This window comes from Giraffa tippelskirchi, chromosome X, assembly GCF_054371585.1.
Source record: "Giraffa tippelskirchi isolate mGirTip1 chromosome X, T2T-mGirTip1v1.2.pri, whole genome shotgun sequence".
In the NCBI taxonomy this organism is placed as follows: Eukaryota; Metazoa; Chordata; class Mammalia; order Artiodactyla; family Giraffidae; genus Giraffa; species Giraffa tippelskirchi.
The window spans coordinates 149,723,508-149,736,493 of record NC_137289.1 but is presented as its reverse complement, the minus strand read 5'-3'; the positions used below and the strand labels follow the sequence as shown (position 1 = coordinate 149,736,493).

The following is a 12,986-nucleotide window of genomic DNA, read 5'->3' as shown; positions in this document are numbered from 1 at the left end:
AATTGGGGGTGAGGAGCAGATTTGAATACTTGTTGCTTTCCAATCGTGACCCAATTAGCGCTTGTCAAAAAGTCAAAAGCAATAATCCCCGTGCATGTGGACTTCCCCTGGCGGGGGGTTCAGCGGTTAAGATTTTTGCCTTCCAATGCCGGGGGTGGGGATTCAATCCCCGGTCAGGGAGCTAGGATCGCACATGCCTGGAGGCCAAAAAACCAAATGGTAAGACAGAAGCAACAGTGTAACAAATTCAGGAAAGACTCAAAGAAAGATCCTCCTATGCTGATGTGCTAACACCTGCTTGAATGAGTTGAATCAATCAGATGCAATGAAGTCACATATTTACAAGAGTCAGCACAGTAGCTGGTATGCAAGAAGTGTTCAGTAAATGCTAGCTGCTATTATTATTATTATTATTACTATTGCTATTATTATTACTCTCCCTTTCACAGGTGGGTGAAGCATGTTTGCTTAAAATGTACATATGCGCACATGATATTGAGTAGAAAAGTCATGGATGAGAAAAAAAAAATGTCTGTGATGGAAAAGGAGGCAGGTATTTGGACCATCTTGTGGGTTTTTATGTCACTGTCACTGTCGCATCTTTTATTTGAAATGTTCACTCTGGACTTCACGTTCCCCACAGAGCCCTTCTGCCGGTGGCCTTGGTGTTGAGGATCGTAGGGGCAGAACTGAATTGCTTCTAAGAGCTTGAGCTCTCCACGTGAACTCAGCATGTCACCCCAGAGTTAGGTGGGCATTTCAGGAACTGCGGGCAGCGAGCTGGAGGTCAGCTGGACACGAGAGAGGAGCTTGGTGGGGTGGTAGTCAATGTATCGACTTTTTTTTTTTTTAATACATATTTATTTATTTGACTGCACCAGGTCTTAGTTGCAGCATGCAGGGTCTTTTGTTGTGGCTTGCAAACTTTTTTTGTAGCATGCAGGGTCTTTTGTTGTGGCATGCAAACTCTTAGTTGTGGCGTGTGGGATCTAGTTCCCTGACCAGGAATCGAACCCAGGCCCCCTGCATTGGGAGTGTGGTATCGTAGCCACTGGACCATCAAGAAAGTCCCAGCATGTCCAGGTTTTAATTTGGATGGTGAAGAGGAGTTGAATCTGTGAATAATGTAAAGGTGTCTGTAAACAGAAGCATCATTTTGCATTTTGTACCCTCAGCTTTATAGATGGTCCAGTCCAATGTTAAAAAAAATCTGGTCTTGAGAGTTAAAAACTGGGTAGGTCAATGTTATGACCTGGGTGAGAGGAGGGTTTAGGGGAGAATGGATACATGTGTATCTATATATATATGGTTGAGCCCCTTCGCTGTTCACCTGAAACTATCACAGCATTGTTAACTGACTATGCCCCAAATGCTCCAATACTTTGGCCGCCTGATGTGAAGAGCTGGCTCATTGGAAAAGACCCTGATACTGGGAAAGATTGAGGGCAGGAAGAGAAGGGGACAAGTGAGGATTAGATGGTTGGATGGCATCACTGACTCAATGGACATGAGTTTGAGCAAACTCTGGAAGATAGTGCAGGACAGGGAAGCCTGGCGTGCTGCAGTCCATGGGGTTTCAAAGAGTTGGACACGACTTAGCGACTGAACAACAATGCAAAATAAAAAAGTTTAAAGTTTGAATAAAAAATGAGTAGGGATAGTGTAGAGGGCATCATAAGAAAGAGCCTTCTGAAGAGCTTAGTTTCCTTGGTCATTCACTGTCCATCGCCTCTGGACATACACTGCTCACAGCCCAGCTCGGGTGGGAAGTATAGTGGTCATCTCTTCCTCACTGAAGAAGTTCTGGCCGATCCCTTTCTAGAGCTTTGCGCTGGCTTGGACCATAGAAAGCGCCCCCTGGATGTGCAGGCAATGTCAGTCTCCATCACAAAGCTGGGATAACCTCCCCTGGCAAGTTCAACCAGTAGCCATTTGCACAGAGCAAACGAGATGCAGGCTTTCTTCTCTGCAACCCAGTGAAGACCAGCAGATACAGTGGCGTAGCTACATCAAGAGCGGGGAGACCTCCGAGAGCTGCCCTTTGGAACGATTGCCTGCTGTCTGAGCGCCCACTGCCCAGGTCAACCAGTTCTCTGTGATGCTTATCCTCCTGGGAAGGCGGTGACCACAGACACTGACCGCAGAGCCTTCCTCCAACCCGCGGGCACGCTGACTTTGAGTTTCCCCCAGACTCACACGTGCGATGCCACTGAGCAGCCACAGTGACGCTGCTGTTGTGTGGGTGCGCGAAAGCACGGGTACGAGTGTGCTCGCTGAGAATGAGGACTGGTGGGAGTTATTCAAATCATTTCCAGCCAATGCAACACTCTGGTGGGGGGCTGGGAAACACAGACTTTATTATTAATCAAAGAAGATGGCTAAGCAGAGCCTTGGAAGCATCCCGAGTACGGGAGATCACGTGCTGGAGGAGGGAATCCGTCTCACTGTACAGCTGCGATGAGGGCAGAGATGGGCTTACCAGAGGAAATCACCATGTAATCAGAGCAACCAGATGCAACGTGGAACAAGGATGAATTTCCTGGAGACAGTGTGGACTCAGACAGGAAGGAACCCGAGAAGTGAAGTGAAGCCACGTCAAGAAAGGATCTTTCATAGAAGGCAACATTTCCATCATGCAGTTTTGTGCTTTTTAGTTACCCTGACCATCCTAATTATGTATTTATCGTGTTTAGTCAAAGCTATGACCAACCTAGATGGCATATTAAAAAGCAGAGACATTACTTTGCCAGCAAAGGTCCGTCTAGTCAAAGCTATGGTCTTTCCAGTAGTCATGTACGGATGTGAGAACTAGACCATAAAAAAGGCTGGGTGCCAAAGAATTGATGCCTTCCAACTGTGGTGCTGGAGAAGACTCTTGAGAGTCCCTTGGACTGCAAGGAGATAAAACCAGTCCATCCTAAAGGAAATCAACCCTGAATATTCATTGGAAGGACTGATGCCGAAGGTGAAACTCCAATACTCTGGCCACCTGATGTGAAGAACCAACTCATTGGAAAAGACCCTGATGCTGGGAAAGATTAAAGGTGGGAGGAGAAGGGGACGATAAAGGATGAGATGGTTGGATGGCATCACTGACTCGATGGACATGAGTTTGAGTGAGCTCCGGGAGATGGTGATGAACAGGGAGGCCTGGTGTGCTGCAGTCCATGGGGTCGCAAAGAGTCGGACACGACTGAGCGACTGAACAACAACAGCAACATAAAGGTCTTCCCGGGTAGCTCAGTGGTAAGAAACCTGCCTACTGATGCAGGAGACAGCAGTTCTATCCCTGGGTCAGGAAGATCCCCTGGAGGAGAAAATGGCAACCCAAACTCCAGTCTTTTTGCCTGGAAGATGGACAGAGGAGCCTGGGGGGCTACAGTGCTTGTTGCAAAGCATTGGACGCGACTGAGCAGGCACACAGCATCAGTACGTTGAAAAAGATGGCCATGTTGGCGATGCATCTAATCCCAAGTAAGCTAACAAAGAATTGCCTTTGTAGGGTCAATGACACCATAATTTGTCTCTCCCGGTAACTGAGTCAGGGGGGCATCAGAGCGTAGGGTGAAGCTTGCACCTTAAAACAACACCTAGTGTTTCCCCAAGCCCCACAGAGAGTCGTAGCCACCACCAGCTGCTGCAATTATTAATAGATGCTCTCTTATTTATCTTCAGATCCTACCCTCTTTGGGAACATTTGCATTCCATCATTCACCTGTCCATCACAGGAAGGACTTACTGAAATACTTTTAGGGGAATTTTTTAGAGTTTCCTGTGTTCCCTGAATTACATCAAGTAGGTGGGAATTCTTTCTTCATTATTCATGGTGGGCATCTGCTCCAGGAGATACTCCCTTTCCTTAATGAGCTCAGTGTTTCCAGAAGGGTGAATAGTGACATCACAGCATTTTTGTTCCCATATTTTGCCTGAATCAACCTACCTTATAAGAAACAAAAGAAAAGCCAGATTTGCTGAAATAGCAAGTCTTCTGATAGACAATTTGATTTAAAAAAAAAATTTTTTATTGAAGTATCGTTGATTTACAATGTCTCGAGTGTCCAGCAAAGTGGTTCAGTTTTATACAGACACACACTTCTTCAGACTTCTTCATATTCTTTTTTGTTACAGATTGTTACAAGATATTGAATATAGTTCCCTGTGCTACACAGTAGGTCCTTGTGGTTTCTCTGCTTTGTGTAAAGTAGTGTGTATCTTTTAATTTCAAATTCATAATTTATCCCTTCTCCCGACCTGTCCCCTTCTGTAGCTACAAGTGGGTTTTCTGTGTCTGTGAGTCTATTTCTGGTTTACAAATGAATTCATTTGTATCATTTTTTGGATTCCATATAAAGTGATATCATATGATGTCTATTTTCCTCTCTCTAACTTCACTCAGTATCACAAGCTCTCGGTCCATTCATGTTGCAGCAGGTGGCATTATTTCGTCCTTTTTTATGGCTGAGTAATATTCCATTCTGTATGTGAACCTCCTCTTGTTTATCCATGTCTCTCTCCCTGGACAGGTAGGTTGCTTCCAAGTCTTGCTTATTGTAAATAGTGCAGCTGTGAGCACTGAGGTGTGTGTATGTTTTTGAATTATGGTTTTCTCTGGATATATGCTGAGGCATGTGATTGCAGGATCATATGGTAGCTCTATTTTTAGTCTCTAAAGGAGCCTCCGTGTGGTTCTCTGTAGTGGCTGCACCAACTTACGTTCCCACCAGCAGTGTAGGAGGGCTCCCGTTTCTCCACAACCCCTCTAACATTTATTTGTAGACTTTTTAATAATGGCCATTCTGACCTGTGGGAGGTAGTACCTCGTTGTAGTTTTGATGTCAGGCAAGCTGATTGGAGAAGGAAGTGGCAACCCACTCCAGTGTTCTTGCCTGGAGAATCCCAGGGATGGCGGAGCCTGGTGGGCTGCGGTCCATGGGGTCGCACAGAGTCGGACATGACTGAAGCGACTTAGCACGCGTGCACCCATTTAGAGGTCAAGAACCGCAGTGAGCAAACCAGGGACTCAGGACTTGGGACCTGGAAGCCAGACCCTGAGCAGTTAGTTCTGCATGATGGCAACTCCGTCTCAGGCAAGACCTAGGATTCTGCCCGAGGACTGGAAAACCTTCTATCTCACTTTGCCCATCACAGTGGAACGTGGCATGACTCTTGCCTGTGGCATGAATCAGTGGAAGGAACAAATTCTCCAGAACCCAGGCTTCTTTCAACCTGTATTCACACTTGTGGTGGGGAAGGACCGTCATTTTCACACCTCCGAGATTTCTGCTTTAAAATGACCGAACCCTCGTCAGCAAGTTCTCCTATTTTTCCCCCGATACACTCAATCTTGCTGTCTCTGGTTAGATAACAAAGTGCTCTCGAAAATGGCTTGTTTTCTGTATTTGTTTCATTTCAGGAAGAATGTGAGGAAGCTTTGGAAATAAAACATTTCATTTATACGCTAAACTGCAGCCCTCCACCGGTAGTTCAGAACTATCATCCGATATAAATTGGTATCATTATACCTTGAGAACCTCTGAAAGATAATATTTGCAGACCTCTGACTTGCAGCGTATGGGTCTGAAAGCAAGAATAATACAGCGGCGTTTGTTCCCACAGGAGATTTCAGTGCAGAATTTTTTAGATGAGAAATATGTTAGACCTTTATAGGATCAATGTCATGAAACATCTAACGGCTAATGGGCTTTTTGAATGAGATTCTGGCGTTTAAGACCCAAATAGTATGAGATTCGAGGGTGCCTCTCTCAGGGGGAAAAAGAACTGAAAGAGAATCAGAAATGTGATGCTTTTTCAGGTATCCATGCATGGGAGCTAGATTCTCTGGGATTCTTAATCCCAGCCCAGTGGTATACGGTCCTTTCGATGAAAATGATCAAGTTATCACTCTAGGCAATGGATGTAAGGAATGCATGGGGGCAAAGGAAATATCTTATCATGGTCATTTGAAATATTGGAATTTGGAGGAGCTATGTAGGGAGGAGTGTGAAGATGAGGGAAGATGTGAGATATATTTTAGTAGAAGGATTGTGTGTAGCGAGTGCAGCTGCTGGGTTGTCTGGGTTTGAAAACAGCCTGCAGGGAAGACTGTCACAGGGGGATGTAGCTGCCTTGAGGAAAGGCAGCGGTCAACCAGGGGGCTCTGGGATCAAACGTCGGCCATCCCTGACCCTCTGCACGCTCTGGTTTTTATTCCTTTTTCTGTAGGCTTTTTGTCAACACGGGTTGAATGCAGGATGACGATGTGTGGGAGCCAACAGGGTATGCGAAAGGCATCTTTTAAAAATTAGCAGACGATTTTAAAAAATGTTTGCTTATTGTAATATTGTTCCTTTTTACTTTTTGTTTTTGAACAAGCCTAGCAGCTTGCAAGATCTCAGTTCCCCGAGTGTTACTTGCTCAGTTGTGTCTGACTCTTTGCAACCCCATGGGCTGTAGTCTGCCAGGCTCCTCTGTCCATAGAATTCTCCAGGCAAGAATGTTGGAGTGGGTTGCCGTTTCCTTCTCCAGGAAGGGATCAGACCTGATCCATCCGCAGTGAAAATGTCAAGTCCTAACCCGTGGACTGCCAGGAAATTCGCAGTAGACTATTTTTCTTTGTATAGCAGTTTTAAGTTTACAGAAAATCAGAGCAGAAAGTACAAAGAGTTTTTCTATATTCATTTCTTCTGCACACAATTTGCTGTATTCTCTCTCTCTCTCTCTTTTTTTTTTTTTTGATGTGGACCATTTCTAAAGTCCTTATTGAATTTGTTATGCTATTGCTTCTGCTTTTTTTTTGTTCATTTGTTTTTTTACCGCAAAGACATGTAGAATCTCAGCTCCCCGACCAGGGATTGAACCCACACCTCCTTCATTGGAAGGCAAAAGTCCAACCACTAGACCGCCTTAGCACAGTACGTGTGTTGCTTCTGATGAGCCAATATTGATGCATTCAGTCCAGTTCAGTCGCTCAGTCGTGTCTGACTCTTTGCAACCCCATTAATAACAGTTAAAATACATAGTTGTTCTTGCAGTTCACTATTGGAATTGTTTCTTTTATTTTTGTTGTTTTTCAGTCGCTCAGTCGTGTCTGACTCTGCGACTCCATGGACTGCAGCACGCCAGGCTTCCCTGTCCATCACCATCTCCCAGAGCTTGCTCAAACTCACGTCCACTGAGTCAATGATGGCATCCAACCATCTCATTCTCTGTCGTCCTTTTCTCCTCCCACCTTCAATCTTTCCCAGCATCAGGGTCTTTTCTAATGTGCTGTCTATGGGTTGGGGTAAATGTGTAATTATTGCAGTATCATACACAATTCTTGCCCTCCCTGTTCATCCTTCCCTCATCCCCAGCCCCTGACAAGCACTGATCTTTTTACTGTCTACATGGTTTTGCATCCTCCAGCATGTCAGAGTTGAATCATGCGGTATGCAGCCTTTTCGAATCAACTTATTTCACATCTGTGTGTCTCTTGTATAGTTGCTCAGGCCTGTCTGACTCGTTGCAACCCCTTGGACTGTAGCCCACCAGGCTCCTCTGTCCATGGGATTTCCCAGGCAAGAATACTGGAGTGGGTTGCCATTTCCTTCTCCAAGGGATCTTCCCCACCCAGGGATTGAACCCAGGTCTGCTATGATAGTCATATGCATTTAAGGTTCTTCCGTGGCTTTTCATGGCTTGATAATTCGTTTCCTTGTTTCGGTGAGTAATATCACATTGAGTGGCTGGACCACAGTTAGTTGATTCATCCACCTACCAAGATGCTGAAAGACACCTCGGTTACTTCCAAGGTTTTGACAACTATAAATAAACAAGCTCTAAATATTTTTGTTGTTTTCATAGAAGTTGCCACGGAAGCCACATTTTTCAAAAAGATATTTCTTCACAGCATTTTTCTTCATACTAAGGTACTTCTATATATGTGCGTTCGAGAATAATTTCATTTGAAACAGAGGTGCATGGTTGTATGCCCTTTTGCAAATACCAATTACAGCGCAAGGAAGTGAAACCCTGATCTGTGTTGTTTTATTAATACTTAGAAATTTTTATATGCACCCAAAGGGGCATTCTTTTATTTTTTCATAAATTTTTTTTTCAAACATTCTCTTTGCAGTTCTTTCCTTTTATTTTTGACTGTGCTGAGTCTTCCTCGCTGCACGGGCTTTTCTCTAGTTGCAGGGAGAGGGGGCTGCTCTCGACTTGTGGTGTGTGGGCTTCTCATTGCGGGGGCATCTCCAGTTTTGGAGCACGGGCTCTAGGTTGCATGGACTGCAAGAGTTGCAGCTCCAGGGCTTTAGGGAGCAGGCTCAGTAGTGTGGCACACGGTCTTTGTTGCCCCTCGGCATGCGGGATCTTCCCGGACCAGGGATGAAACCCAGACCAGGGATCCAAGGCATTGACCAGCGGATTCTTTCCCAACAAGCCACCAGGGAAGGCCCCCAAACGGGCCCTCTTCCTTCAGAGTGTATGCTGCTGCTGCTAAGCCGCTTCAGTCGTGTCCGACCCTGTGCGACCCCATAGACGGCAGCCCACCAGGCTCCTCTGTCCCCGGGATTCTCCAGGCAAGAACACTGGAGTGAGTTTGCTATTTCCTTCTCCAGTGCATGCATGCATGCTAAGTCGCTTCAGTCATGTCCGACTCTGTGCGACCCTGTGGACCACAGTCCACCAGGTTCCTCTGTCCCCGGGATTCTCCAGGCAAGAATACTGGAGTCGGTTGCCATTTCCTTCTGCGTCAGAGTGTATGTGGGGGTTATGTCTCTGCCTTGTTGCTCCTTCCTGTGCGAACTCATTAAACTAATTACCATTTGCAAAGTGATGAGCCTTAAATTAGTGTCAGAGTCCAATTACCCCAATCCCGGGTGCACAGGTGGTTTGTGGAGCTGAACCAAAGCACAGCACAATAAATGTCTGGCTGGCGGTGATTGATCACGGGAGACAACTCGCTAAAACAGTCCTGCGCGTCTTATCCCTTGATCCTGAGGATGACATTCATCTACGCAGTGCAGCTTCCAGGAATGTTTATTGTACGGAATGAAGCATTGAGAAAGATTGAACAGCCTCTAGCCTGTGGCGTTGCAATCAGATAGCAAAAATATGTCTGGTGACAGATGAATCGGATGTTGCTTTTGCATTGGAAATCATGTCTGCCACCTCCACGGAGGGTGGACTCTGTAGCTTTTTACCCCTTTTTTTGGACAAAGTCAGTGAGGGTGCAGCCCCCGGGGTGGAGGGCTTGACTCCACGGGGAGCGTGATCTGTCTGCTGGATCAGTTCAGTTCAGTTCAGTCGCTCAGTCGTGTCCCACTCTTTTGCAACCCCATGGACCGCAGCCCGCCAGGCTCCTCTGTCCATGGGATTCTCCAGGCAAGAATACTGCCGTGGGTTGCCATGTCCTTCCTCCAGGGGACCTTCCCAACCCAAGGATCGAACCCGCGTCTCCGGCATCGGCAGGCAGATTCTTTACTAGTGAGCCACCTGGGAAGCCTTTAAAGCTCTTAGCAGGCCTCAGAAAAACCAACTCAGACCTTTTAACACCTCACGGTATAACTACCTGCATGCATTGACCAAATGAAGGTAGCACCATGGGAATATAAGGGATCTCTGGAAATTATAAATTAGACAACTCTAGTCTGATCAATATTGTCTTCTGATTCGAGAGCAGATGAGAGCTTCCTAATCAGGGAGGCTATATTTCAGCCCATTCTTCCATTTTCGCTTCCTAATCAGAGAGGCTGTATTTCAGCCCATTCTTCCATTTTTGCTTCCTAATCAGAGAGGCTGTATTTCAGCCCATTCTTCCATTTTCGCTTCCTAATCAGAGAGGCTGTATTTCAGCCCATTCTTCCATTTTCAGCTCACTTCTGTTTTTTTTTTTTTAATGTAAAATTTGAAGTATAAATAGAAGCAGAGAGAAAAGTGAAGTCAAGCGCACGTGTCCTGGGTCCACCTTTACCAGTTAATGAAGTCTTGTCTGATGTAGGGCCATCCATGCTCCGTACTCACTTCCCATCTTCCTGGATGAATGTGGTGACAAGAGGAGCTGTCATACCATGACATCCATGGGTCTGTTCGTCTGCTCAACTCTGCTGGCTTTGAGAGTCTGGGTTTTGGAATCAGACTTCACTCTTTCTTTTGTGTCTGCCACTTCCTAGGCTTCCCAGCTGGCTCAGACAGTAAAGGATCTGCCTGTACTGCAGGAGACCCAGCTTTGATCCCCAGGTGGGGAAGATCCCCTGGAAAAGGGAAGGGCAACCCAATCCAGTGTCCTTGCCTGGAGAATCCTGTGGATGGAGGGGCCTGGTGGGCTACAGTTCAGAGGGTCGCAAAGAGTTGGACATGACTGAATAACAGTCAGTGTCTACCGCTATCACTTTCTGCCCCTTCCGAACTGTGGGAAGTATCTCTTTTTGGAGCACTGTGACCCTCCGCTGTAACATGGACCCAGCGCTTTTCACTCGTAGGGTTCAGTATGCTGTTGACCCGAGAATGTGGAAACCAGTCCTTTGCAGATAAAGAGTGCTCAACAGACAGTGCCCATCATTCTCATGGTTGACGCTGGCGTCATTTTTATATTGAAGGGTTGCCATCTGGGAGTTGGGCTGCCCAGGTGGCTCAGTGGTAAAGAATCTGCCTGCAATGCAGGAGATATGGGTTTGATCCCTGAGTCGGGAAGATCCCCTGGAGTGTTCTTACCTGGAGAATCCCACAGACAGAGGAGTCTGGTGGGCTACAGTCCATGGGTTCACAAAGAATTGGACACCACTTAGCGATTAAACAACAATACCACTGTGTTAGGGTTAGTCTAGAACATGAAGTTTGGGGAAACAAGAGGAGGACGGGAAAAAGGAAAATGTGAGGAAAATAGATTTTTCATGCAGTTTTAGGCCTGGGTATCCATGGTAACTATTAGAAAGGTCATTCATCGAAAAGTATTTATAGAGATGTTTCCTCATATAAGAGGAGCCCTGATGGTTTAGTTTTTTTCCAGTCAGTGAAGAAGGCTAGTAGACTTTTCTTTCTTTTACTGGAGAATAATTGCTTTACAATGATGAGTTAGTTTATGCTTTACAACAACATGTCAGCTCTATGTAAACATATATCTCCTCCCTCTCGAATCTCTTCTCCACCCCTCATCCAACTCCTCTAGGCAAATGAATTAAGAAGTTGTGGTACATATATACAGTGGAATATTACTCAGCCATAAAAGGAACAAAATTGGGTCATTTGTAGTGATGTGGATGAACCTAGAGTCTTTCATACAGAGTGAAGTGAGTTTGAAGGAGAAAAACAAAGATCGTATGTTAACACATATTGATGGCATCTAGTAGACTTTTTTATGACCTCAAGACCAAGGCCAGCTGATGATTGCAATAATCTTCCCCCTGTCTCCTAGCATCTTCCTCCAAGGGCTCATGATCTGTGAGCCTGGTTCTTCTAGAATCCAATCCAGGAGATGTGGATTCGATTCTTGGGTTGGGAAGATCCCCTGGAGGTGGAAATGGCAACCCACTCCACTTATCGAGTCTCTCTGGAGGATTGCCCCACAATGCCTAGAGGTTCAAACGATGCTTGCAGATGATAGTTAATTCCATGACTGACCTTTCTCCTTGTCTCTGCCAAGCGCGCAACCACTGTTGCCACTGTTGGTCCTTCTGATGATGCCACATCCCATATTAGAATCCGCATGGGTGGGAGGGCTCAGGGTATAAAGACTGTCTCCTCCTCAGCATCACCAATTCCCAGACAAGTGCACAAGGGCAAATCACCTCTGTTTCTTTTGTAAAGATTGCGATGTTTTTACCTTGAGTATTTCCTCCCCTTCAGGGCAGATATTGGATGTCCTTGACGAGTTGAAACTGGCTAATAACACCCTCGTCTACTTTTCCTCGGACCAAGGAGCTCATGTAGAGGAGGTGACCGTTAAAGGGGAACTTCACGGAGGCAGTAACGGAATCTACAAAGGTAAGAAATGTGTTTGGGTGGGCAATGCCCATTGTATCAGCTCTGGGCCCCCCGACTCAGCCCTTGCTCAGCTTCTTCTGAACCTTGGAGGAGTGGTCCTGTTCTTTTTCTTAATACGTATATTTATTTATGTATTTGGGCTTCCCAGGTGGCTCACTGGTAAAGAATCCGTCTGCCAAACCAGGGACACAGGAGATGTGGATTCGATTCTTGGGTTGGGAAGATCCCCTGGAGGTGGAAATGGCAACCCACTCCAGTGTTCTTGCCTGGAGAATCCCACGGACAGAGGAGCCTGGGGGGCTACAGTCCGTGGGGTTGCAGAAGAGTCGGACACGACTGAGCGACCAACACTTTGACTTTTTCGTGGGATCTCTTAGTTGTGTCATGTGGGATCTATTTCTCTGACCAGGAATCAAACCTGAGCCTCCTGCTTTGGGATCACATTTCCTTGGTCCCTGGACCACCAGCAAAGCCCTCCAGGAACTCTTTAGTGAAATGATTCAGCCAGCCCTCCTGTATTCACTCTTATTGTCAAGGGGCGAGAAGTCGGAAGCTTACATTCCTATATAAGAAGATGAGATGCCTTTTTCCTGTTTCCATGAGGTTATGAGCTGTGTGCAGACAGTTGTTTTTGCTATTTCATAGATGGTAGCCTCTCTCGAGATGCAGTCACAGACTGAATTTCATGTGCCAGCCGCCCCCCCCACCCCCACCATCCATTCATTTCCCCAAAGAGGGTCCTTTAGGTTCCAAAGCAGCTTAGCAGCTGTTGCTGAGATGTGTACATAAATCACAGTAATAGAGCTGGCGAGCAGGTGATACATTATTTAAGAAAGTCACACACAAGGTGGGATGGAGCCCCGGGTCAGGGACAGAGGACCCCCAGCTGATAGATCTGAAAAAGCCTGATAGAGCAGAGAAGGAGGGTGTCCTGGGATTTCGTGATGATAGCTGAGTCTTCAGAAACACAAGTGGATGGTGAGGCTGCGTCAGAAGGAGAGGGTCAGAGGTCTGAAAGATGC

General features: G+C 46.2%; 1 protein-coding gene across 1 annotated transcript in view; it reads left to right on the top strand.

Moving 5' to 3' along the window:
• The window catches only part of LOC145536930 (steryl-sulfatase-like), a 142,544-nt gene that overhangs the window by 89,931 nt on the left and 39,627 nt on the right, over nucleotides 1-12,986 (top strand). The window contains exon 10 of the mRNA XM_081567235.1: nucleotides 11,827-11,964. Within this exon, the coding sequence (XP_081423361.1) occupies nucleotides 11,827-11,964 (138 nt within the window). The remainder of the gene's footprint in view (nucleotides 1-11,826; nucleotides 11,965-12,986) is intronic.